The sequence below is a fragment of the Mastigoproctus giganteus genome, chromosome 9 (genome assembly GCF_048544385.1).
Source record: "Mastigoproctus giganteus isolate SK-2022 chromosome 9, ASM4854438v1, whole genome shotgun sequence".
Taxonomy (NCBI): domain Eukaryota; kingdom Metazoa; phylum Arthropoda; class Arachnida; order Uropygi; family Thelyphonidae; genus Mastigoproctus; species Mastigoproctus giganteus.
Genome location: NC_143583.1, coordinates 71,018,068 through 71,045,972, shown reverse-complemented (window position 1 = coordinate 71,045,972; position 27,905 = coordinate 71,018,068). Strand labels below are relative to the sequence as shown.

The window sequence follows — 27,905 nt, the reverse complement described above, 5'->3', positions numbered from 1 at the left end:
GATTACAAGCCTGAGAATAGATATGCAGAAATTTGCCTTTAGCTAGTGGGTAGTTGATTGCTGGAACAAACGTTTAGAGGGAATGGATGTGTGAAATACTGCAATAATTAAAGACAAACACCAGCCAAGGAATAAAAAAAAATGCCGACCATATGTCTGATAAACCACGTGCATGAGTGCCATGGGTCTGCTACTTAAGGATGTGTCATTACAGTAATAGTATACTGTTGAAGAAGGAGACAACAGTCTCCGAAAGCTTCAGGTTTTATCGCTTTTAATCCAGTTTATTTTAGATAATTTTATTGCTTCGGTAATTTTTAACTATATTTTTAACCTTTTATCGTAATTTATTTTATTGCAATTTATTGTAATATTTCCGATAGTGTATCACATTATTTTTATAGTAAAATTTTTTTATTCTTTGGCTGGTGTTTGTCTTTAATTATTGCAGTATGGAATTTTCCAGCCCCATAGGCCTGTTTGAAGATGTGTGAAATAGTTTTTTTTTTTTGGCTGATGCTATATAAGCTTGCTTTCTTGCATCACATGCCTTGATTACTACTACTATATCTGTAAATCTTTATGTCTGTGGGTCGGAGGTCTCAAACCAGTGTAGGTATAGGTTAGCTAAGGCACAACTAGCGGGGCTACCCATAGGGGTACCTCTGGTTTGTAAGTATACAGTTTTGCCATCACATACAGAATTATTAGAAATGCAGAGATTTATGAGGTTGTACTTACAATCAATAAGTGATGAACTTGAAACCTGTAGGGTTTTTCTGGAACTTAGGTATGAAGTAAATATAAGGAAATTTGTAATTATTAATGCTAATTTTTAATTTCTTGCTGAAAGCAATTAATTTCTTAGTAATTATACTGCTGCTATTAGTGATGGACTTGTAAGTAGCACTGGAATATAGTTCTGCATTTAATGTTCGGAAGTAAAAGGCTTTACAGATACAGGAGGCTTTATCCATAGGAGTGATTAATGACAAAATGTTTGTGTAGATCTGCCAATTGCTGTTTTAATGTGAAAAAAATGGAAATTTTTTCATATTAAAACAGCATCTACTAGATTCTCAATCTAGTAGTTGGTTGAAGTATATTAGCTAGTACAGAATTAATCCATAATTGGAAGGCTTCAATGGGGATGTTATGATGGTAAAAAAGCTTAAAACAGAAGCTAAGCAAATCTTGATATAACTTTTTTTGAAAAGTATGAAGCTGATTTTAGAGTATAACCTGTATTTGAAGCCATAAGATGATATTTCTTAGTTCGTGGTTTGGTATATTTAAATTGCCTGTTATGATATGACCAAAGTGTGTATCAACAAAAGGTTGGAAATTAGGCTGATGGCAAATACATCCATGGGAAACAGGCTCAAGATCAAATTTATCCACGTTAGTGGCTAGATGTTTATAATTACAGGCTGAGTCCAAATGGTATAGCATATTTGAATCTGGATTAACGCTCAAATTCTGGCATCCAGCAGGAAGTAGGTCAGCTAATTTATTAATATAGCTATTAATGCTGAAGTTGTCCAAATATGAATTGTATTTAAATATGATGGTAATATTATCTTGGCTGTTTATATATATAAAAAATAATATGTACAGTCAGTCCTCGTATAGCATGACAGTTGTGTTCCTAGAAACCCTCGTGCAATGCAAATTCGTGCAATATAAACGACAGGCCCTATGGGAAAAATAGGGTTAGGAGCCGACCACCCAAGATTGAACACACAATGGTAACCAAAACATTACCAAACACAATAAATAATCGTAATAAAAGACGTATTTTATTACGATTATTTATTATTATACATAATAAAATACGTAATACGTAAGCATTTTAATTACTTAAGTATTTTAAGTAATACGTAAGAATTTTATTGCGACTATTACGTAATAAAATATTGCTAATGCTTTTGTTTCTATCGTAAGCAAACTTGTTTTTTGTTTGATTTTCTATCCAAACAGATGACAGCCGTTCCATCTCTTCCAATTCTTTGTGTCTTAATCTAATGGATTTTAATTACATTTTGAGTTGTTCCTGCTATCAAAGTTGTTTTTATTTTCTCTGCATTCTTTGTAATTCTCAGCGTTGCCTCATTTAATCACATGGTCTTTCATTTTGCTCAAAGCGTTTCACAATTTCATATTTTTTCTCTATCGACAGAGGCCATAGGCCTTACCGGGGAAACCCCGGTGGGCCGGAGGCCGGTGTGATTTTGGCCATAAACGCTAGTATGAGGCCACTATAAATTTTCCCGGGTAAGAATTTTTGACCCAGTCCGCCTCTGTTTATGGATATTGCTTTTCTTTTTCTCTCTGAATCTGCAGTGCCCAGGATGTTTCCTTTTCACACCTTTTAAGTATTTTACTAATTTCTAGGGAATAAAGCACAATTACAAAACAAGGAGGCACGCTTGATACACATTAACAAAGCTGCACACGTGTAGCAATTGAATAAACAATACTGTAAAGGCAGAGATACACTATTAACACTCACATTTTACTAAAGCACATAAAACAATAAAACAATTTCCAGTTGAGTTTCTGCTAGTGGAATCTGTTATAAACTAGTAGTAAACTCGATCTAATTGCATTTGTGATTATACCGATAGCTGGAATTGTGTTGGTTTTTACGTTGTTACGGTGAAATTTCACTGATATAAAAAACATAAATACATTTTCAGAATCTTCTCTTCATTCCTATCGTGTTGTGTTCGGTTGGGGTAATTCTGCATTCGACTGCAATTTCTTGTAAACACAAAGACAAATCATGCATAAGCGAATTCGGTTCGTGTTATATAAGATATCGTTCCCATATTTATAAATCGTGTATGATCGAATTTGTGTAGTGTAAACACGTGTTATACAAGGACTGACTGTATTACGAATCAATTCTAATAAATTTATTCTTTAATTTTCAGTAAATATTTTAATAATATTTGTTTTTTCAAGTCTTTCAAAACCAGAAGGTATACATTGTTAACCTAAAAACGAGGGGGTATACGGCTTATACCCTCCACTATAGCACTGGATACCAGTAGTCTCTTAAAGCTGCGTGCTGTGATGAGGAACCAATAAGTCTAGACTTATTGATTTTAAGTCTTAAGTATTTAAAGGCTGAGACAGACTGCATAGCACTGTCTCAGCCTTTAAATAACACAGTAATCTTTTGGCAATGTCAATTGCTTAAAAGTAATACAATACAAAAGCAAATTTCCGGTAAAGACAAAATTCAGTCTGTCAGTGAGCACTAAGACTACTGCACTTACTAGGCAGTTTTAATTCTGCTGACTACAAAAACAAAACAGAGAATGAGAAAGTGCTTCCACTTTTTGTAATTTATGTTATATTTAGGTAATACAGTGGCGGTCAAAAAAACTGCATCACCTTAAAAAAAGTAACATTTGCAGTGAAACGTATAAGATATTGTTTGATTACAGTTATTTTGTTTGTCTCAAAGCAATCAGATATTGCTTTGCAACAAAGAGTTAGATAATGCTGACTCTCTTTAAAAATTACAGCTGTGAATTACAGGATCCAAAAAGCGATAAGTGTTTGCATTTTTATTTACCTAATTGTTATTGTATATTGTACTTTATATGTAGTCTTATAGTTATTGTTACGCTGGTTATTTTTATTTTTAATTTAGATAAAGAGTTTTTGTAGATTACTACTTAATATTTTTAAAACCGTTATTTCGTTCGAATCTTGCAGCCATTGTTTTTGTATAATAGTTTAACAGTAGTTTAACAGTAGCCGTAGGCAGAGGTGAAGGTGATTCTTGCACAACTTCTATTAGAATAAGTAGCGACCTGGAGTGAGGGGTGCTGGGGGTTTCAGGGACGGATGGCAGTCATCTTAAAATAGGTGGGCATATGGGATGTGTTAGGGTAACTAATAATAAGGAGAGGTACATGAATATTTTGCATGTATACCAATGCTAGAAGTATAGTAAATAAATTTGATGAATTTGAAGTGTTGGTCAAGAAATCAAAGGCGGATATTGTTGGGATAGCAGAGACGTGGTGTCACACAGATATAAGGAATGCTGAACTGGAATTTGGGGAGTACAATGTGTACAGAAAGGATAGACAAGATAAAAAGGGAGGAGGTGTTATGCTGTTAATTAAGAAAAACATAAAATCAAAAGAGGTGCATCTAGTTGTTATAGATGAACAGTGCACTGTTGAGTCAGTTTGGTTTGACATAAGCACTGTGAAAGCAAAAATAAGAGTAGGAGTGTGTTATAGGCCTAATGACTCGAATGAGTACAATGAACAATTGTACAGAGGAATAGAGTGGGCTAGTAAATTGGAATGTCTTATAATGGGGGATTTTAACTTCCCAGATAGTGACTGGAACTTGTGGATTGGTCACTCTCACACTAGTAAGACTTTTGTGGATTTATTGGATGATTGTTTTCTGCAGCAGAATGCTTGAGAGGCAACCAGAGAGGGTAATACTCTTGATCTGGTTATCAGCAGTAATCATTCGTGTATTAAGAATTTGCAGATAAAGGAACCACTAGGTGGCAGTGATCACAGTGTACTGATGTGGGATTTACTTAAAGATATAATTACCATCAGGGGTAAAGGAAAGGGTTTTTGCTTCCGTAAAGGTGAGTACAGTGGTTTCAGACAGTTTTTAAATTCTGTACAGTGGGATCAACTGATGATGTTACCAACAGTGAATTCTAAGTGAATTAAATTAAGTCAACAGTAAATTCAATCGTCAACAGTAAATTCATCCATGATTAATTCATTTAAGGAATTAATCGTGGATGCTACTAAAAGTTTCATACCTATTAAGAAATATTTTTCAAGTTTTAGGCTTAGATGGTTATCAAATGAAGTAATGAGACTCATGACAGAGACGAAAAATGCATGGGATGCATATAAATTATCAAGCGACTCAGAAGTCTATGGCAGATATAAGTTAGTCTCTAATCAATTCACAAAGGAGGTTAAGCAGGTGAAAGCAGATTACGAGAAATCTTTGGCAAAAGATGCTAAGAAAAACAGGAAGGATTTCTTTGCTTATATAAACTCTAAAAGAAAGGGGATGAATCTGATTGGTCCACATTATATATTGATAGTTCGACTGTTGATGATCCTGCTCAGATAGCAAACAAACTGAACGAGTATTTTGCATCTACATTCACACAGGAGGAGTAATTGAGGTTTGAAAAACAGCAGAAGGTTATCAAATTGTAGCAGGGTGCTTAATGATTTTGTAATAACTGAGAGCAAAGTGGAGGAGAAATTGTTGAAGTTAAACGTAAGAAAAGCACCTGGGGTGGATGGGATCTATCCAGTTATATTAAAGGAGGCAGAAAAGCAACTAAGCAAACACATAGCCATAATTATGAGAGCATCCTTGGACTCAGGGGAGGTTCCCACGGACTGGAGATGTGCAAATGTATCCCCAATTCACAAAGGTGGATCGAAGGATGACACGAGTAATTACACCAGTTAGTTTAACTTTTGTTCCAGGTAAAATAATATAGTCACTGGTTAAAGATGCATTGCAGGATCATCTAGATAAGACTGCAGCAATAATTCAGACACAGCATGGGTTTCTTAAGTGAAAGTCTTGTCTGACAAATTTAATAGGATATTATGATGTGGTTACAAAGGAACTGGATGCAAAAAATAATTTTGATATCATATATTTGGATTTCAGGAAAGCTTTTGACAATGTTGCGCATGGAAGACTTGTACAAATTGGAGCAGAATGGTATTAAGGGTAAGTTGCTACAATGGATAAAAGGATGGTTGAGTGGGAGAAGACAGAGGGTGGTAATTAATGGGTGCTACTCTTTGTGGACTAATGTTATTAGTGGAGTCCCACAGGGTTCGGTGTTGGGTCCTCTGTTGTTTTGTATATTTATCAATGATATTGATGAAGGTATATCAGGCTTAGTGTTGAAGTTTGCAGATGATACAAATGTTGGCAGGGTTGTTAATGACAGTAATGGCAGTGTGCTACTGCAACAGGATCTAGAAAAATTGGGCAGCTGGGCTGAGAAGTGGCAACTGAAGTTTTTAACATTGACAAATGCAAAGTGCTACATATGGGTAGAAGTAACCCCAGAGAAAAGTGCCATCTGCGTGGTACTACACTTAAGGTGGTAGAAAATGAAAAAGACCTGGGAGTAATTGTGCAGTCAGATATGAAGTTTTCTGAGCAATGCAGACAGGCTGCCAGGGCAGGTCATGGGGTTTTGTCAATGATATATAGGAATTTTGCTAGCAGGAAAAAGGAGGTGATTGTCCCTCTGTATAAGGCAATGGTCAGGCCACGCCTTGAATAGTGCATACAGGTCTGGAGGCCTCATTTTAGGAAGGATGTAGATTTGCTTGAGTGTGTACAGAGAAGGGCGACAAGATTGGTGAGGGGAATGAAGGGATCCTCTTACCAAGAGAGGCTTAAGTTCTGCAAATTGCAGTGGCTGGAGACTAGGCATCTGCACGGTGATCTGATTGAGGTGTATAAGGCCTTGAATGGGTTGAGCACGTTAAATTCTGATGGTATCCTTCCACTTGTTCAGATTACGAACCTAAGGGGGCATAAATTCAAATTAAGAAAAGACAGATGTAGAGTAGATGTGTGGAAATTTGCCTTTAGCCAGCGGGTGGTTAATTGCTGAAACAAATTTCCATCTGTCATTGTGGAAGTTGATAGGCTAAATAAGTTTAAGGAGCAACTGGACAGGCATTTGGAGGGAATGGTGTGATTTTTTTTTTTTTTTTTTTGGCTGATGCTGCATAAGCTCAATCACTTGCTTTCTTGAATCACATGCCACCACCACTACTACTACTACACTTCTATTGCATCAGACAGTAATTGCAAGGTACTGCATTTGTTGCTTCTATAAATACGGCATTGGAAGGGCATACACGATTATTAGTATCCTGTTTTGTGGAAGTGTAAGCATGGCGCCATATGTTCAGTTGACATCAAGAAAAAAAAAGTGTAGCTGTTGCTTGGTCCCAGGGAGGGCTTTCTATGCATGCTATCACTGATAAAATAGGCTGCCACCAGTGAACAGTATCCCGGGTGGTGAAATTAAAGAGTGAAACCGGTGATGTGAAGAGAAGACCTGGACCAGGCTGTAAGAGAGTGACTACACCTTCCCAAGATCGATATTTGAAATGGCTATGCCTTCGTAATTGTCATGCTAGTCCTCCTGATCTAAAACTGGACTTTAAGATGGGCTCTGGTGTTGGAACAAGTGCATGAACTATCCAAAGACAGCTTTCGGAATGTGATCTGCATGTCTATCGGCCCAAGATGAAGCCTTTGTTGATTCAACAAATGAAGAAGATGCTAATTGCTCGGTCTAAAACGTACGTTTCATGATGAACAAAAGAGCAATGGGATACTGTTATCTTTTCTGACGAATCGAAATTCAACTTGCATGGCTTGGATGGGAAGCAATATGTCAGAAGATGAAAATCGGAGGCATACCGTCCTGACTGCATAACACCGACTGTAGAGTTCCCTGCCAGTCAGATGGTCTGGGGATGCATAACAAGCAAAGGGGTGGGGCGAATTAAGTTTATTAACAGAACAGTGGCAGAAACCTACACTGCTATCTTGTAGGAGTGCCTGAAACCTGTTATTAGGGATCACTACACAGATGTCCAAAACTGCATTCAACAGGACTCAGCACCTTGCCACACAGCAAAATTGGTAAGTTTTATGCTATTTAGATTTAATGATGAATTTGTCTTCTTGTCTCACAAGGCTTAAAACACACTTACACGAATGTTTTCCCTCATTTTTCTCCCTTAATGTGCAGTCATACCTCAGAAATGCTGGCATCACAGTGTTGGCCTAGCCTGGTCTGGCAATGGTCCAGATTTGAACCTTGTTTAAAATTGCTGGTATATAATGTCGTCTAAAATTGCTCAGAAGTCAACAAGTAAGATTTAGCTGCAGGAGAGCACTGTAAGGGTGTGGTCTCATGATATTGGGCAACTGTATATATCCAGAAGTTGATTAACTCTATGCTAGATCGTTGCAAGGCTGTAATTGCACCTCGAGGAGGAACAACAAAATATTGAGAACTTATTTTGCTGATTTTCAGTACATAATACTATTACGTTAACTTGTCATTTCAGTTTGTACACGTAAATGCAATGAAATGTATGTTTGACTGTTATGATTGCCATTTCTCATACAGGTCAACCATCATTAATCCGGTTCCACTGCTAATTCGGAATAATTTCCGCGAACGTAATTTCAAATTTCCTAGGTCGGCACACCGACCTGCTGCTACTGTTTTGGTGGCGTTGGTTGCAGTAGCATCAGCTGTTGTCACAAACTCGTAAACACTTGCAAGCCATTCCCACTTGTTTTTCTGCATTTATTATTATAATCTGCTCACATTTAGCCCAGCAATGGTTCCAATGCATAAAGGAAGTGCCCCTTGTGGTGTAAAGCGCAAACACCATACCTGTTCATAACAGATAAAGTTGAACTTCTAAAAAAACTCGACAGTGGTGTGTCTGTGAGAAGTTTAACTCTGCTTAATTGTAAATTCCAGCAATTTCTCTCAGTTCCTCTTATTTTAGTAATTTTCTTTTAGCCATTCCTTTTTATATATATATATATATATATATATTTTTTTTTTACAACGCACTTGTACAAACTTGCGGAAAAACACAACATGATGGATAATACAGCACGCTAATGAACTTGTTTCAAAATCTCCAACAATAGTGACAAACTTATTGCAATGTTTGAGAGTTTATTTTATCGCAATTAGTTTTATTGCAGCGCTCGCTGCGCATGCAATAAACTAATCATAAATGACCTTCATATGTATGCTGTAATAGCGTTACATGTATGTGGCTGACATGGCTTCTCAAGAAATAAAGTAACCTACTGAGCCACGTCGGCCACATTTATGCAACACAAAAAAAAAAAAAAAAAAAAGACTTTTTTTTGATATTTTAAGTGAAAAAATGACGACACACTGACATTACAATATTTATTTTAGAATTACTAATCAAATTGTTTGCTAAATATTTTTTGGCCCATGGGGAATTTTTTTCTTAAACTAGCTTGACAGTCAACGTGTTAAAGGCAGGATGAGGTAGTTAGCTGTTGGGTAAACTCTATGTACTAATCTAACCACTGGTAATCCAGCAAACTCACTAATCACGCACCCCACAGGTCCCAGCGCTGCCAGATTAGTGACGGTCGACCTGTATTTCCGTTAATTATGCATTTTACCGTTTGGGAAGATATTTATGGCAATTAGGTATACCAGGCGGAGTCTTTTTATTGGATTTCATTCACAGAGATATATATCCCATCTAACAAATGCATTTCGAACATTTCTGAAACCCACAATGCAGTGTAAAACACATTATTTGCAAAATTCACAAGTGATGCAGTTTTTTTTGTCTGCCATTTTATGTAATCGCACAAGTTTCAAAATAAAAATATGCAAATCAAGTTTCCCCCCCCTTAAAATCTGTTTAAACATCAGCTGAAAATATTTTGGAAGATTTCTTTAAATGCATAACTTGCTACAGTGCTGTACATGAAAGTATGAATTTCTGTATTTTGAACAAGTCTTTTCAATAATTACATAATTTTATTACCTTTTATTTCATTAGTTCAAGTGTTTTTAATTTTGTCATTCCATACAGCGCGAACTGGCTATGATCCTGGTTTTACCTCAGATTATCAAGACTTTACTGTATTTTATTCTCATTAATGATACAATGCTGACTATAATTCTTTGCTCTTTTCATAAAAAAAAAAAACAAGGATACAGAAACTCAACACTCATACCTGAAGTTATATAACAGAGTACTGCTGTAAGGATACTTTTTTATACATACCCGATAGTAGGCAAGTTGCAAAGCCATCTGAATGTATGCGTCAGGACTAACTCTGCATGTTTTCATGAAGCCTTTTCCATATGTGGAGTATGCTAAAAGCCGCAGATCAACATCCTCCAAAATAGCTTGAGCACTGGTAACAGAACTGTTGATTACTTCTACACACTATAAAATAATAAAATATAAATAAAAAATAACGCACAAGGTAAAAACAAAACAATATATTTTATAAGGTTTTTTAAAGTGATAAATTCTGTTCTATAATTATATAAAATTTTTTATCATTTTTAAATTTTAATCATTCTTTATCAATTTTAAATTAATATCAAATATTACTTTAATATGACCAATAAATAGCTCAGACATGTTATTTAAAACAGAAATCTAAGTAGACTTCTAAAAAATAAAAAAGAAATAAAACTAGACTTCCACAAAAGAAAGAAGCTAAAATGGGTGATAACAGAGTTTAAGGGTTTAACTGATCAAAAGAAAAAGCGTGGAGCAGTTAGAGTCTATCACAAGATACAGTTGTATGACTATTATAAATATACAGGGTGTTTCAGTTAAACGTTTCAGAACTTCTAAGAGGGGTAGGGTACATCCTGACAACTCGAAATCATATAGCAATGTGGGGTCGGAAATGCTTTCCTGAAGCGGTGTTGTACACAGAAGCACCATAAAAAGAAAAGAGACCGTAAGTGAGAAATCGTTTTAATAATACATGAAAAGAAGCAAAAGGTACATGGATTAAAGTAAGTGTTCGAAGTTTCTTCCACGGGCTACAATGCACGCCTCACATCTCCGACGCATGGACATCCGAACATTCTGGAATACTCCAGGCGAATTTCGAATTTCTTCGGCAGCTACTGCGATTCTTGCAACCAGCTCCTCAACATTGTCAACAGGGGTGTCATAAACTAGCGATTTCATATGACCCCAGAAATAAAAATCAAGACATGATAGGTCGGGTGACCGAGCAGGCCAACGCACGGGACCACCACGTCCGATCCACTGTTGACCAAATGTGACATCCAGGTAGTTACGAACATCTCCGCTATAATGGGCAGGGGCTCCATCGTGTTGGAACCACATTGTCTGTTGCGTCGATGCAGAAATCTGTTCATCTCTCAAAAGTTGTGGCAATACTTGCTGCAGAAAGATCAAGTAGATAGGTCCGGTTAGACGACATGGTAACAGGTAAGGTCCGATGAGGTGATCTGCCATAATACCGGCCCATACTTTGACCGAAAATCGAATCTGTGCTGCACGATGTCCTATTGCATGCGGGTTCTCGACCGCCCAGATATGGTCGTTATGCGTGTTGAAAATTCCTTCCCTTGTGAAGGATGCCTCATCGGAAAACAACACTTCAGCAGGAAAAAGGGGATTTGTAGCACATTTTCCAAGGTACCACTGTACGAAAGCAATACGAGGTTGAAGAAACTTCGAACACTTACTTTAATCCATGTACCTTTTGCTTCTTTTCATGTATTATTAAAACGATTTCTCACTTACGGTCTCTTTTCTTTATGGTGCTTCTGTGTACAACACCGCTTCAGGAAAGCATTTCCGACCCCACATTGCTATATGATTTCGAGTTGTCAGGATGTACCCTACCCCTCTTAGAAGTTCTGAAACGTTTAACTGAAACACCCTGTATATGTAATAAAACGATGGGGATAACAAAGGCAGAAACTGAGTATGAGGAATTGCTACTGAAACAAGCAAAGGTAATATAGGAAAAGCCAATATGCAGATGATTTAAAGGTAGGAAGAATGGATGGTTAAAAACCAGAACCAAATCACGTTGCTTTAAAATGACTTTGATTGGTTGCAGATATGGTTCTGAAAAATGGCAACAAAAGTTTAATGTTTCTAAATGTAAAGTTATGCACCTGGAGAAGCTAGGGAAGAGGAGTTAAAAGTGGTCAGAAATAAAAAGACTTAAGGGTTAGGATACAATCAGATATGAAATTTTCCAGTCAGTGTAAACAATCAACTAGGGAGAGTCTAAAGAAGGGGTTTCTAGAGAGGGTTAAAAGAAGAGCAACCAGATTGGTGAGGGCACTAATTAATGTCCATATAAAGAACAGGTTGGTGGACGCAATCTGAAAGTTGGTAGGGTTTTTTTTTTTTTTTTTTTTAGGAGCATTAGCAACTGAGGCCATATTGCTCCGGGGATATGTGGTGGTCATTCCCTGACCTTTCCGCATCCTCCGTATTTGGTGGTCATGGGCTCGAACCCCAGTCTAATCAAGAAGCGTGTGCTACGCACTGCTGCTCCTGCCCACCTGGCTACGGAGGCGCCCGAAAGCCTGGTAACTAGACGATGTGGGGACAATGTGTAAAGACTGAAAGGGATCAGTAAAATGAATGAGGGAGGTATACTTTCACTGGTAAGAGAGAAAAAAAATAACTAAAGATTAATAAAATTAACAATTATACTAAACAAACCAAGTGGTCTTCCTTTGCTTATTTTAAAACTGAAGGTGTCTGCACACTTCCCTGCAGATTTCTTCTGGTATGCACAATCACCCTATTCACGTTAATTCAGATCTTGTCAAGATCAATATACAGCTGATTTTTTGACCCAATCAAATCAGCTGGGATCATGCTTTGTACACATGTGAGTTAGTATTAGTAGAGGACATAAGATGAAAGGATGCAAGATTTCCTGCATTAACAAAAAAGTTATAAAACAACCCATATCCCTTTTATCATACTCTTGTACATTGCCAGATGGTACTTATCTAGATGCCTTTAAACTTTATCAGCAGGCTCAATCACCCTAGAATCCCGTTTATTCCAATAGTTGACAAACTACCAAATATAAATTTCCCAAAGTTTGGTCTATTAGTTTTTCTCCAAAGTTTATATTTATGCCACCTGGGTATTATTAGCATTAACAAGAAAGCAAGCTTAAGCAGCATCAGCAAAAAAAAAAAAAAAAAAGACTTCCCATTTCACCCCTCCATTCGTTCCAAATGCCTGTCAAGCTCAGCCTAAAATTTATTTAAGCTCCCAACTTCAACAACAAAAGATCTTCCATCTTTTGTTGGAAGATCTGCTGGCTAAAGGAAAGTTCCCACACATCTATTCTACAATTGCCTTTCCTTAATCTGAATCTATGCCCCCTCAGGTTCTTAATCTGAGCAAGAGGAAAAATCCCATCAACATTTAGCTTGCTCAACCCATTCAAGGCCTTATACACCTCAATCTGATCACCTCGCAGGTGCCTACTCTCCAGGCGCTGCAATTTGCAGAACTTAAGCTTTCCTTGGTAAGAGCATCCCTTTGTTCCCTTCACCAATCTTGTTGCCCTTGTTTTTACTCATTCTAGCAACTCTACATCCTTCCTAAAATGAGGCCTCCAGACCTGTACACAGTACTCCAGGTGTGGCCTAACCACTGCCTTATACAACAGGATAATCACCTCCCTTTCCCTACTAAGAAAATTCCTATATATCATTGACCATGATATATCTGATCTGCCCAGGCAGCCCATCTGCACTATTCAGCAAACCTCATATTTGACTGCACAATTACCCCCAGGTCTTTTTCACTTTCCACTTCCCTCAGTGTAGTACCACACAGTATGTTTCTCTTGGGTTATTGCCACCCATATGCAGTACTTTGCATTTGTCAATGTTAAACTTCAGTTGTCACTTCTCAGCCCATTTTCCCAACTTATCTAGATCCAGTTGGAGTAGCACACTGTCATCAACAACCCTGCAAACCTTTGTATAATCTGCAAACTTGGCCATTAATCCTGATATACCTTCATCAATATCACTGATAAATACACAAAACAACAATGGGCCCAGCACCAAACCTAGGGGAACTCCACTAATAACATTTCTCCACGAAGAGCAATGTCTATTGATTACCACTCTCTGTCATCTCCCGCTCAACCACCTTTTATCCATTGAAGCAATTTACCCTTAATGCCATACCTCTCCAATTTGTATAGCAGTCTTCCATGTGCGACAGTATCAAAAGAGTATAATAAGATACTGTACAGGGAAATAGAATGGGCCAGTAAATCAGAGAGTCTTATAAGGGAGGATTTCAATTTCCCAGATATTGACTGGAATTTGTGGGTTGGTCACCCACACACTAGCAAGGCTTTTGTGGATTTATTGGATGATTGTTTTCTACACCAGCATGTTCAGGAGGAAACTAGAGGGAGTAATACTCTTGATCTGATTATCAGTAGTGATTCTTCATGCATTAAGAATCTGCAGATAAAGGAACCACTAGGTGACAGTGATCACAGTGTGCTGAAGTGGGATTTACTCAAGGAGGCAACTACCATCAGAGGTAAAGGGAAGGGTTTTTGCTTTCGTAAAGGCGACTATGATGGTCTGAGACAGTATTTAAATTCTATACAGTGGGACCAACTGATCATGTTACCAACAGCAAATTCAAAATGGGAAGCATTCAAGGAACTAATCTTGGAAGCTACCAGGCTTTACATACCAACCAAGAAATATTGTTCAAGGTTCAGGCCTAAATGGTTGTCAGATGAACTAATGAGACATATGGCAGAGAAGAAAAATGCATGGGATACATAGAAATTAATGGGTGACAAGGAAGCCTATGATAGATATAAGTTGGTCTGTAACCAAGTCACAAAGGAGATTAGGCAGGCAAAGGCAGATTATGAGAAATCCTTGGCAAAGGATGCAAAGAAAAACAGAAAAGAGTTCTTTACCTATTTAAACTCAAGAAGGAAAGGGATGAATCAGATTGGTCCACTGGATGTTGATGGTTCAACAGTTGAGGATCCTGCTCAGGTGGCTAACAATCTAAACAAGTATTTTGCATCTACATTCACACATGAGGAGTTATTCAGGAAGGGGAATGTCGTAGGTGAAGTAAACATTGGCAGTGAGCTAGATGATTTTCTAATAACTGAGAGGAAAGTGGAGGAGAAATTGTTGAGGAGAAACATAAAAAAGGCACCCGGGGTGGATGGGATCTATCCAGTTATATTAAAGGAGGCAGCAAAGGAAGTAAGCAAACCCCTAGCCATAATTATGAGAGCTTCTTTGGACTCAGGGGAGGTAATCATAGACTGGAGATGTGCAAATGTAACAGCAATTCACAAAGGAGGATCAAACGCTGACACAAGTAATTACAGACCTGTTAGTTTAACTTCGGTTCCAGGAAAATTAATGGAGGCACTGGTTAAAGAAGCACTGCAGGATCATCTAGACAAGAATTCAGTTATAGCTCAGACACAGCATGGTTCTGTTAAGGGCAGGTCTTGTCTGACCAATTTGATTGGATACTATGATGTAGTCACAAAAGAACTGAATGCAGGGAATAACTTTGATATTATATATTTGGATCTTAGAAAGGCTTTTGATACTGTTGCGCATGGAAGACTGCTGCACAAATTGGAGCAGTGTGGCATTGGAGGCAAATTGCTGCTATGGATAAAGGGATGGTTGAGTGGCAGAAGACAGAGAGTGGTAATCAATGGACACTGCTCAACGTGGACTAATGTTATTAGTGGATTCAGTGTTGGGTCCATTGTTGTTTTCTGTATTTATAAATGATATTGATGATGGTATATCAAGCTTAATGTCCAAGTTTGCAGACGATACAAAGGTTGGCAGGGTTGTTAAGGACACTACTGATGCTATGCTGCTGCAACAGGATCTGGACAGGTTGAGCAGATGGGCTGAGAGGTGGCAAATGAAGTTTAACATTGACAAATGTAAAGTACTACATATGGGAAACAGTAACCCCAGATCAACGTATCAACTCTGTGGTACTACGCTGACAGTGGTAGAGAATGAAAAGGACCTGGGGGTAATTGTGCAGGCAGATATGAAGTTCTCTGAGCAGTGCAGAAGAGTGCAAGAGTAGCTCATGGTGTCTTGTCAATGATATACAGGAATTTTTCTAGCAGGGATAGGGATGTGATTATTCCCTTGTATAAGGCATTGGTCAGGCCACACCTTGAGTACTGTATACAGGTCTGGAGGCCTCATTTCAAGAAGGATGTAGAGCTGCTGGAACGAGTACAGAGAAGTGCAACAAGATTAGTGAATGGAACAAACGGTTGCTCTTACGAAGAAAGGCTTAAGTTTTGCAAATTACAGAGTCTGGTGACTAGGCATCGGCGAGGTGATCTGATAGAGGTGTATAAGGCTTTGAATGGCTTGAGCATGCTCAATGCCGATGGGATTCTTCCTCTTGCTCAGAATAATCGCCTGAGAGGGCATAAATTCAAATTGAGGAAGGACGGATGTTGGATAGATGTGTGGAAATTTGCCTTTAGCCAGCGGGCAGTTGGTTTGTGGAATAGACTTCCATCACTTGTTGTTGAAGTTGATAGCCTAAACAAATTTAAGGCTCAGCTGGACAGGTATTTCGAACGAACGGAGGGGTGAAATGGGAGTAGTGGTTGTGTTTTTTTTTTGGCTGATGCTGAATAAGCTTGCTTTCTTGCATCATATGCCTCTACTAATGCTAATGCTAAAAGCTTTCCTGAAATTCAAGTATATGATATCAAAATTATTTTTGATATTCGGTTCCTTTATTGACATCATAGTATCCAATCAAATTGGCCAGACAAAACCTCCCTTTAACAAACCCATGCTGTGTCTTTACTATTACTGCAGTCTTGTCTAGATGATCCTGCAATGCTTCTTTAACCAGTGACTCCATTATTTTCCCTGGAATACAAGTTAAACTAACAGGTCTATAATTATTTATGTCACCCTCTGCACCCCCTCTGTGAATTGGTGATACATTTGCACACCTCCAGTCTATGGGAACCTCCCTGGGTCCAAGAAAACTCTCATAATTATGGCTAAGGGTTTGCTTACTTCCTTTGCTGCCTCCTTTAATATAACTGGATAGATCCCTTCCACCCCCAAGTGCCTTCCTTGTGTTTAACTTCAACAATTTCTCCTCCACTTTGCTCTGTTATTACAAAATCACTTAGCTCCCTGTTAGAGTTTGATAAACTTCTGGCATTCCCCTTAATTAATAACTCCTCGTGTGTGAATGTACATGCAAAATACTCATTCAGTTTATCAGCTACCTGAGTATGATCATCAATAGTCAACTCATCTATGTTAAGTTGTCCAATATGATTCATCCCTTTCCTTCTAGAGTTTACATCATAAGAACTCTTTGCTGTTTTTCTTTGCATCCTTTGCCAAAGATTTCTCATAATCTGCCTTCACCTGCTTAACTTCCTTTGTAACTTGATTACAGACAAGCTTATATCTGCCATAGGCTTCTGTGTTACCTGATAATTTATATGCATCCCATACATTTTTCTTCTCTGCCATGAGCCTCATTAATTCATTAATGAGTATTTCTTAGTTGGAATGAAAAGCCTAGTAGCCTCCAAGATTAAGTCCCTGAAGATTTCCCATTTAGAATTCAACATTGGTACCATCATCAGTTGATCCCACTGTACAGAATTTAAAAACTGTCTGAGACCCCTGTAGTTACCTTTAAGAAAACAAAAGCCCTTTCCTTTAGCCTTGATGGTAGTTACATCTTTAAGTAATTCCCATATCACTAAATTGTGATCACTGTCACCCAGTGGTTCCTTTCTTTATCTGCAAATTTTTAATGCATGAATAATCACTGCTGACAATCAGATCAAGAGTATAACTCCCTCTTTTACCTCTCAAACATGCTGTTGTAGAAAACAGTCATCCAATAAATCCAGAAAAGTCTTGCTAGTGTGGGAGTGACCAACAGACAAATTCCAGTCAATATCTGGAAAGTTAAAATCCCCCATTATAAGACATTGATTTACTTGTCCGCTCTATTTCTCTGCACAATTGCTAATTATACTCATCAGATTCATTAAGTCTATAACACACACCTACTCTCATTTTTTCTTTCCCAGTGCTTATGTCACACCAAACAGACTCAACATCGCATTGGATGCACTACCATAGATTTTATGTGTTTCTTAACTAACAGCATAACCCCTCCTCCCTTCCTGTCCTGTCTATCCTTTCAGTACACATTGTATTCTCCAAATTTCAATTCTGTGCTGCTTATCTCTGTGTGACACCACGTCTGTGATATCCCAACAATATCTGCCTTTGATGTCTTGACTAGCACTTCAAGCTCATCAAATTTATTAACTATACTCCTAGCGTGGTGTACATGCAAGTATACATGCTTGTTTCTACTCTTAGTTACGCTAACACAGCCCACGTATTTATTTGTTCCACTATGACTCCCAACAGTCCTGTAAATTTCCATTGCCTTGCTTTCCAAGCTGCTGCTCATTCTAATAGAAGCAGTGAAAGAATCAATTTTGCCACTGCCTGTGGCCACTGTTAATCTTTTAGTTGTTGTTGTTGTTATTTGGTTTTTAGGAGCATTAGCAACTAAGACCATATTGCTGTGGGGATATGCGGTGGTCATTCCCTGACCTTTCCGCATCCTCCGTATTTGGTGGTCACGGGCTCAAACCCTGGTCTAATCAAGAAGCATGTGCTACGCACTGCTGCTCCTGACCACCTGGCTACGGAGGTGCCTAACCTTTTAGTCTTTGTATGCTCCCAAGCTAGCAGTTTTCTGACCCACCTAACAGCACCTCGACAGCATCAGCAAATATTCTTGCACCATTTCTGTTTAAGTGTACCCCATTCTTGTAGAAGCAAAATTATGTCCTATTTAAATGTGAAAATTCGACCATCATTCAATATTTACTCCCCCCCCCAGGTCAACCTAATACACCTCAATTAAATCTCCTGCAAGATGTTTTTTTCTGTAGCCTGCACCTTCAAAGCATCTCATATAATTACTCCTTTGCTATTCATACTAGATGTGTCATTCATCTTTGAACTCTTTCAAGAAGCTCGATATCACTTTTCCAAACCTGAACCAGTATTCCAAATGTGGTCACATGATTGACTTGTATAATGGAACTATAACCTCCTTTTCCCCTGATGTAAAAGTATGGTAAATCACTAACAACACATCACGCATCCCACTGGCCATCTGTTTACACTGCATGTTAACCTTCACATCTGATATATAAATTAATCTTAGGTTACTGTTTCCAAAATGTAGAGCTTACATTAGCAGCATTAAAATGTAGCTGCCATTTCTTTGACCAACCAGTACACCTGTCGAAATCATTCCAAAAGTTATTTGCACTGTTAACCACCCTTTTGACATTTATATCATTTTTAAATTTCAGTATCATAACCTTTATTCTCTCTTCTATATCATTCAAAATCAGGAAAAGTGGTTCTAGCACTAGACACTGAGGAATCCCACTTGTAACCCTGGCCCACTCTGAAGAATGACCATTTCTAACAATCCATTGCCTTGTATTGTTTCAGCCATTCCTCATTCCACCTTAGAATCTTGTCCATGACTCCAACAGATACCAGTTATATGACAACCTCTCATGTGGAACTACGTGAAATACAAACTCAAGTTTCAAATGCATAAATGTGGAACAAAGTCCAAATATCTCATATAATGGCATAACTGTTCTTGCATCCATCTCCCATGAAACCACATCACAGTAATTTATTAGGTTTTTCAAACAATATTTTCCCTTTGCAAGTCCATGTTGTTATCCATTTAGGATATTATACTTCTGAAGATGATCTTATAATGCATTTTTAACTATAGACTCTATGACCTTCCCTGACACTAAAGTTAAGCTAAACAGTCTGTAGTTAATCAACTGATGCATAGCACCCCCTCCCCCACCACACATTTTATGTACTGGCAAGATATTAGCATTTCTCCAATTCAAGGGGATTATCACGTAATCTTAAAACAATATCATAATTAACAATTTGGGGGGAATCCTATAGAACATCTTTAAATATGACAGTATAAACATCATCTATACCTGGGACCCTGCCCACTTTCAAGCTCAGTAGTGTTTTCTGCTAGATTCTCTTCTGAAATATTAAGCATCACATCCTTCCCACCCTAAAAGGAACTTTGTTGCAATGACTGATATAGAGTTGACAGACAGTGACATCAGCACAGGGATCATCTTGAAACAGAGTGCTTTCTGAGAATTTCAAGTTTTATATAGGTCCTCGATGCCCTTTTCCAGTAAAGTCTCTGTATATTAATTGTCAGGCTCAATTATTTCATGACTATTTATAAGTCTTGAAGACAGAGATTTTGTTGATAGCTGCAACACATTTGGGAAGGAATCATTTGTTTTGAACATGACTTGTCACTAACATTCTTTGGAGCAAAAGCAAACCTATTTTTCATGTTCTATATCATTATAAGTAGTATAATTTCTTACAAATAACATTATAAGATATTATAAACATTATAACTTTAATCTTTTTTTTTTTTTTTTTTATGTGAACCCCAAACACGAGAGGTATTAGAACCTATAGTACTTAGTACTGTGCTTGGGTTGGAGGTTGAGAAGATGAAAGAAGATATTTGTTGACATTGGACTTGAACTTCTGCAGACTGTAATTTTCAGGAAACACATATGAAGGAGGGTTGTTCCAGAAAACGGCAGTTGAATGAATAAATGAGGAAGATGAAAAGTTGGTTCTGTGGGTTTGAAGATCTCCTGCCAAAATGATGCAATGGATAAATCTATGAACTACAATAAGCTGCTGGCACATGGTCCCTGTGTAGTTACTTGCATTCAAACAGTGGAGTGTCGAATGAGTACAAATATGATGAGTACAATGAACATCTGTAGAGAGAAACAGAGTGGGCCAGTAAATCAGAATGTCTTATAATGGGGGATTTTAACTTTCCAGATATTGACTGGAACATGTGAGTTGGTCATTCACAGATTAGCAAGACTTTTGTGGATTTATTATAAATATGTTAGAGAGGAAACAAGAGGGAGTAATCCGCTTGATCTGATTATCAGCAGTGATTATTCATTAAGAATCTGCAGATAAAGGAATCACTAGGTGGCAGTGATCACAGTGTACTGATGTGGGATTTGCTTAAAAATGTAACTACCATCAGGGGTAAAGGGAATGGTTTTTGCTTTTGTAAAGGTGACTACATTGGTCTCAGATAGTTTTAAATTTTATACAGTGGGACCAACTAATGATGTTACCATCAGCAAATTCCAAATGGGAAGTGTTCAAGGAATTAATCACAGCAGCTACTAAGCTTTTCATAACAACTGAGAATACAGTGGACCTCCGCTTTATGATATTAATCCATTCCAGAGATACCATCGTATTGTGAAAATATCGCAATGTGAATCCAATAATACACTGTTTTTCGGTAATTTGTTCCAAGACTTGGGAAGATGAAATTTGCGCTATTTAACTCAGATATTTATCTCTCTAAAAGGTGATTTATCAGTTTTCACAATGTTATATATACACAAAATCAATACAGTAAATTTATGTCAAATAAGTGCAACACAAAAAATCACTTCAACTAAAGGTTACAAAAACAAAACATGCAGCCAACACATTTACAAATGCTGCTATTGGCTGAGTGGTACAGTCGGAGAAAATCGTAAGCCAATGTTAAAGTGAAATAAGTAGATGCCAGTTGATGTGATCACTGATTGGTAGAACCAGCCACTTTGATTTCAAAATACCAATTCAAATCATTAAAATGCATGGCACTTTCATTGTTATCATATGTTCAGTGATAAGAATCAATTTTGAACACCTTTGTGATATTTTTCTAAAGCATATTTCTGGAGGTTACTACCATAAAATAATAAAAAAACTATTTGCAGTTTCATTTGCAGAAAAGCCCAATTTATTGGGCTTTTCTGTTAGTGCAATCTATTATAAATGGGCAATAAAGTAATTTTAATATCATATACTTGGATTTCAAGAAAGCTTTTGACACTGTTGTGCATGGAAGACTATTTTACAAATTGGAGCAGTATGGTATTAAGGGTAAGTTCCTACAATGGATAAAAGGGTGGTTGAGTGGGAGAAGACAGAGTGGTAATCAATGGACACTGCTCTTCGTGGACTAATGTTATTATTGGAGTCCTCCAGGGTTCGGTGTTGAGTCCACTGTTGTTTTCTGTATTTATCAATGATATTGATGAAGTTAAACCTGATATAATGTCAATGTTTGCAGATGATACAAAGGTTGGTAGGGTTGTTAATGACAGTAATGGCAGTGTGCTACTGCAACAGGATCTAGAAAAATTGGGCAGCTGGGCTGAGAAGTGGCAACTGAAGTTTTTAACATTGACAAATGCAAAGTGCTACATATGGGTAGAAGTAACCCCAGAGGAAAGTACCATCTGCGTGGTACTACACTTAAGGTGGTAGAAAATGAAAAAGACCTGGGAGTAATTGTGCAGTCAGATATGAAGTTTTCTGAGCAGTGCAGACAGGCTGCCAGGGCAGGTCATGGGGTTTTGTCAATGATATATAGGAATTTTGCTAGCAGGGAAAAGGAGGTGATTGTCCCTCTGTATAAGGCAAGGGTCAGGCCACGCCTTGAGTACTGTGTACAGGTCTGGAGGCCTCATTTTAGGAAGGATGTAGATTTTCTTGAACGTGTACAGAGAAGGGCAACAAGATTGGTGAAGGGAATGAAGGGATCCTCTTACCAAGAGAGGCTTAAGTTCTGCAAACTGCAGTGGCTGGAGACTAGGCACCTGTGCAGTGATCTGATTGAGGTGTATAAGGCCTTGAATGGGTTGAGCACGCTGAATTCTGATGGGATCCTTCCACTTGTTCAGATTACGAATCTAAGGGGGCATAAATTCAAATAAAAAAAAGATAGAGGTAGAATAGATGTGCAGAAATTTGCCTTTAGCCAGCGGCTGGTTAATTGCTGGAACAAACTTCCATTTGTATTTTTGCGGCGCCTCCGTAACCAGGTGGGAAGGAGCAGCAGTGCATAGCACATGCTTCTTGATTAGACCGGGGTTCGAGCCCGTCACCACCAAATACGGAGAATGCGGAAAGGTCAGGGAATGACCACCGCATATCCCGGAGCAATATGGCCTTAGTTGCTAATGCTCCTAAAAACCAAATAACAAACAAACAAACAAACAAACCATTTGTATTTGTGGAAGTTAATAGGTTAAGTAAATTTAAGGAGGAACTGGACAGGCATTTGGAGGGAATGGTGCGATTTTTTTTTTTGGCTGATACTACATAAGCTCATATGCTTGCTTTCTTGCATCACGGCTCCATTACTACTACTGCTGCTAATATAATGATAAACTGTGGTGCCCATTCCATGAAATTTTCAATCATATAAATAACATAAATAAAATTTCAGAATCTTCTCTTCAGTCCTTATTTTAAGCTTCGTAAACTTGTTACTCTGTATCTCACTTTCATGTATCGTGTTAGTTGCAATTATGTATGCTGTTTTCTTTATTACTGATTGCTTATTTATTTATTTTTTTCTATTTTAAATTTTACAACCCAAAAAAAAAAAGTCAGTGAACAGAAATAACAATTAGTTAGCATGTACACATTACAGTATTAATTAAGCTATGTACATAAGCATATATTTATTGTTATTTTGCTAACCTGTGGAGAATATTCTTTTGATTTTCACGTATCGTTTAATTCTGTTAATTGGTAAGGTAATAAAGTGTAAATATGTGCTATATATATATATATATCTTTACTTTTATAGCCTGTGGATAATAATTCTTCCTATTTTCACTTATTGGAATCGCTGTTTAACAGAATTAAAATTCAATTCACAAACATGATTATAATGATCAGCGCTTACTACATATCATATAGTGAATGGTATTTTATTATGGAGAGTACATCGTAAAGTGATTTGATCGTACAGTCAACCAATCATAAAGGGGGGGGGGGGGGGGGGGTCCACTGTACTCTTCAAGGTATAGGCCTAAATGGATGTCAAATAAACTGATGAAACGCATGGCAGAGAAGAAAAGTGCATGGCATTTATGCTTATGTATATAGCTTAATTAAGATCACTGTAGCCTAGTGGTCAGGTGTGCAGGTGCATAAGTACACGTGCCTTGAGTGACCGGGGTTCAAGCCTGTGACTGCTGAATACAGTGCTGTTTCTTGTATTCTGTCTATCTTGTGAACTGCTCTGACCATTTGGTCGTCCCGGAGTCTAAACAGAAAATTTATTTTTAATATTGTAATGTGTACATGCTAACTAATTCAGCAACCTGAGCAGGATCATCAACAGTCAAACCTTTAATATCGAGGGAACCAATTTGCTTCATCCCTTCCGTCTAGTGTTTACATAAGTAAAGAAGTCTTTTCTGTTTTTCTTTGCATCCTTTGCCAAAGATTTCTTGTAATCAGCCTTTGCTTGCCTGACCTCCTTTGTGACTTGATTACAGACTAGTTTATATCTACCATAGGCATCTGTGTAACCTAAATAGGTATATTGCATCTACATTCACACATGAGAAATTCTTCAGGGAAGGGGACGATAGAAGTTTGTCAAGCTCTCACAGGGAGCTAAATGATTTTGTAATAACTGAGAGGAAGGTGGAAGAGAAATTGCCAAAGTTAAACATAAGAAAGGCACCTGAGGTGGATGGAATCTATCCAATTATATTAAGGAAGGCAACAAAGGAAGTAAGCAAACACTTAGATAAAATTATGAGAGCTCCTTGGATTCAGGGGAGGTCCCTGAAGACTGGAGATGTGTGAATGTATCCCCAATTCACAAAGGGAGATCAAAGGGTGACACGAGTAATTACAGACTTGTAAGTTTAATTCTGTTCTGGGGAAAATAATGGAGGCACTGGTTAAATGGAGGCACAAGGATCATCTACACATGGCTGCAATTATATTTTAAACACAAGGGTTTGTTAGAGGGAAATCTTGTTTGACCAATCTGATTGGTTAGTACTATGTGGTCCCAAAAGAACTGGATGCAAACACTAATTTTGATATTCATATACTTGGATTTCAGGAAAGCTTTTGATACTATTGCACATGGAAGACTACTGCAAAAATTGGAGTAATTTAGCATTAACGACAAGTTGCTGTTATGGATAAAGGGGTGGTTGAGTGGTAGAAGATAGTGGTAATCAATGGACATTGTTCTTTGTGGACTAATGCTATTAGTTGAGTCCCTCAGGGTTTGGCACTGGCCCCATTATTGTTTTCTATATTTATCAATAATATTGATGAAGGCACATCAGGCTTAATTTCCAAGTTTTCAGATGATACAAATGTTGGCAGGGTGGTTAATGACAGTATAGTACTGCAAAGGCATCTAGAAAAGTTGGGCAGATGGGCTGAGAAATGGCGATTGAAGTTGACATTGATAAATGCAAAGTACTGCATATGGGTAACTGTAACCCCAGAGTTAGAAAGACCTGGGGATAATCATACAGTCAGATATGAAGTTCTCTGCACAATACAGACAGGCTGCCAGGACAGCACATGCGGTTTTGTCAATGATATACTGTAATTTTTCTTACAGGGTTAAGGAAGTGATTATCCCATTATATAAAGCAATGGTTAGGCCACATCTTGAGTACTTCATACCGGTCGGGTTGATTTTTGATTTGGTAGTTGTTGGCGCATCGGCTTCTGTGGCCATATTGCACCTCCCAAGGTTTTTGCAGTACTCTGATCCAAGCCCGAGGCGGGAATCGAACCCGCGACCTTTGGGTTGCCGGGCAGGTACTTTACCCACTCGGCTAGCCCGGTCGGCTCATACCGGTCGGGATGCTTCATTTTAGGAGAGATGTAGAGCTGCTGGAACAAGCACAAGAGGAAGGACAACAAGATTGGTGAGGGGAACAAAGCAATGCTCATACCAAGAAAGGCTTCAGTTTTGCAAATTGCAGCATCTGGTGACTAGGCACATGCAAGATGATCTGATTGAGAGGTTTAAGGCTTTGAATGGATTGAGAAAGCTCAATGTTAATGGGATTCTTCCTCTTGCTCTGACCACACACATGAAGGGGTACAAATTTATACTGAGTCAGGACCATTGCACAATAGATGGAGGGCGCCTCTGTAGCCAGGTGGGAAGGAGCACACGCTTCTTGATTAGATCGGGGTTCGAAGCTGTCACACCACCAAATACGGAGGACGCAGAAAGGTCGAGGGAATGACCACCGCATATTCCTGGAGCAATATGGCCTTAGTTGCTAATGCTCCTAAAAAAACGAAAATAACAAACAACAATAGATGGGCAGAAGTTTGCCTTAGCCAGTGGGTGCTTGATTGCTCACACAAACATCCATATCTTGTTGTGGAAGTTGGTAGCTTAAATAAATTCAAGGAAGAACTAGACAAACTATTCGAGGGAATGAATAGGTGTGGTTTTTTTTGCCGATGCTATATAAGCTTGCTTTCTTGCATCATTTGCCACTGCTAATACTATTAATGCTATACTAAAGGAGCTATGCTCTTTTTTTATGTATTAATCTCATAGTGCATGCAGTCAATTTTATATCAAAAGAGGAATGTCATCCTTTAAAATCTCATTTTTAATGCTCCCATTCATTAACTATTCTATACACTTAAGAATATATAATTATTCATCATGACAGCATTTTTTTAAAAAAATCATGGAGTATTCAAAAAATTGCAACTGTGGAAGATTATAATACTGCTACGTGAATATTTCTAGTTATCATATTTTAAGTGAATGGTTCATATGATGAATTAACTAAAATTAAATAAAAGATAAAATAACTTTGATACAGAATGACTACTGAAGTTTACAAAGGTAAAAACGCTTTTGTAATACCAAATTATGACACCTTGTTGCAGTCTAAACTAAAAAAGAGATGAAAAATTGAATCTCCCTTTAAAATTTAAAACATTCAACACATAAAAGATTACAGTAATGTTTCAAGGGTTCCTATTTAAATAACAAAAACTCAATGTATGTAATCCTATTTATTGTAGTTTTAATAACTACTTTTTTATATTTATCTTATCGTTGTTCTTTGGTAAATACTAATGGGTGAAAGATGATGTGGCAATCAGGTTTATAAAAACTCAGGGGGGTGGGGGGGGGGGAACAGCCTCAAAGCAGCAATTTTTAACACTTCTATATAACCCTATCTGTGGAAGCGAAATTCTTCATTTTATAGAGATATTTTGATCCATCCGAAGGTAAAGATGTGGGTATGGATTATTCTGCCAACCAAATAGAAATAAAAATAAATAAATAAATATTAGTTTATTAGTCAGTGAATTGGATATAATATTAACAACCAACCAACCCAGAGTGGTACACAGGTCAGAGATGTTTATTGAGGACTAAATATTAAATAAAGAAGGTACTATGTAAATGTAAATTAAATAAAGAAGATAGATAAAAAAAAATACCTAACAATCATAGTAGTAATATATCTATCATTAGCTATTTTTTTAGTAATAATTTATTACAAAATAGATTATATTCTTTCAAAATTTAAATTAAAACTTCAAAATTTTCATTTTACCCAACCACTGAAAATTTATAAAAAATATACATAATCAAAAATATTTCTTACTTTTGGTGAGAGATCCCACTTTAGTCTAATGGGAGATGGCGGCTCTTCTTCAATTACCCCTTGAGTATCACCACTATCAGAGTAACTATAAAATGGAAAAGTTCCTTTTTGTATCAGCTAATTATCACATAAATTAATGAAGCATTAACATTTATTTTTTAAAATTATACTACCATATCCATCTGAATGACCCATATGGTAGAGTCTCTCCCCAAAAATGAAGGAGAATCACAGCTGGCTGATGTCTGCAGAAACTTGTGTTCACAGAACTGATTTGTATCTTTGCAGGATGAAAAAAATTCAGACTATCTCACACGGGGAACCACATATCTGAGATCACATTCCTGAGTGAAAAAGATTTAATAAAATCAATTTCTCTGATCATTAACAAAGTTTGTACTCAAGAATGTTTATATGCCAAGTAGTGAATGTACCTAATCGTGACAGATGTTTTAAAAACCATATATAGGAACTCACCAACTTACGCAAATTCGACTTTACGTTTTTACCAGCCGGTACAAACTGAAAAAAATATGGAAACATATTTTGCATCTGTAGGGATAAATGGAGGTATTGTAAAAATATCGTAATGTGAACCCAATAACACA

At 37.4% G+C, this 27,905-nt stretch overlaps 1 protein-coding gene across 3 annotated transcripts in view; it reads right to left on the bottom strand.

The window, feature by feature from the left end:
• whd (carnitine O-palmitoyltransferase whd) overlaps positions 1-27,905 on the bottom strand; it is a 333,289-nt gene that overhangs the window by 57,770 nt on the left and 247,614 nt on the right. For all 3 annotated transcript variants that reach the window (XM_090381653.1, XM_090381652.1, XM_090381654.1), the window contains 2 exons: positions 27,298-27,382; positions 9,876-10,040 (listed from right to left, as the gene is read on the bottom strand). In XM_090381653.1, coding sequence (XP_090237779.1) covers positions 9,876-10,040; positions 27,298-27,382 — 250 coding nt within the window. The remainder of the gene's footprint in view (positions 1-9,875; positions 10,041-27,297; positions 27,383-27,905) is intronic.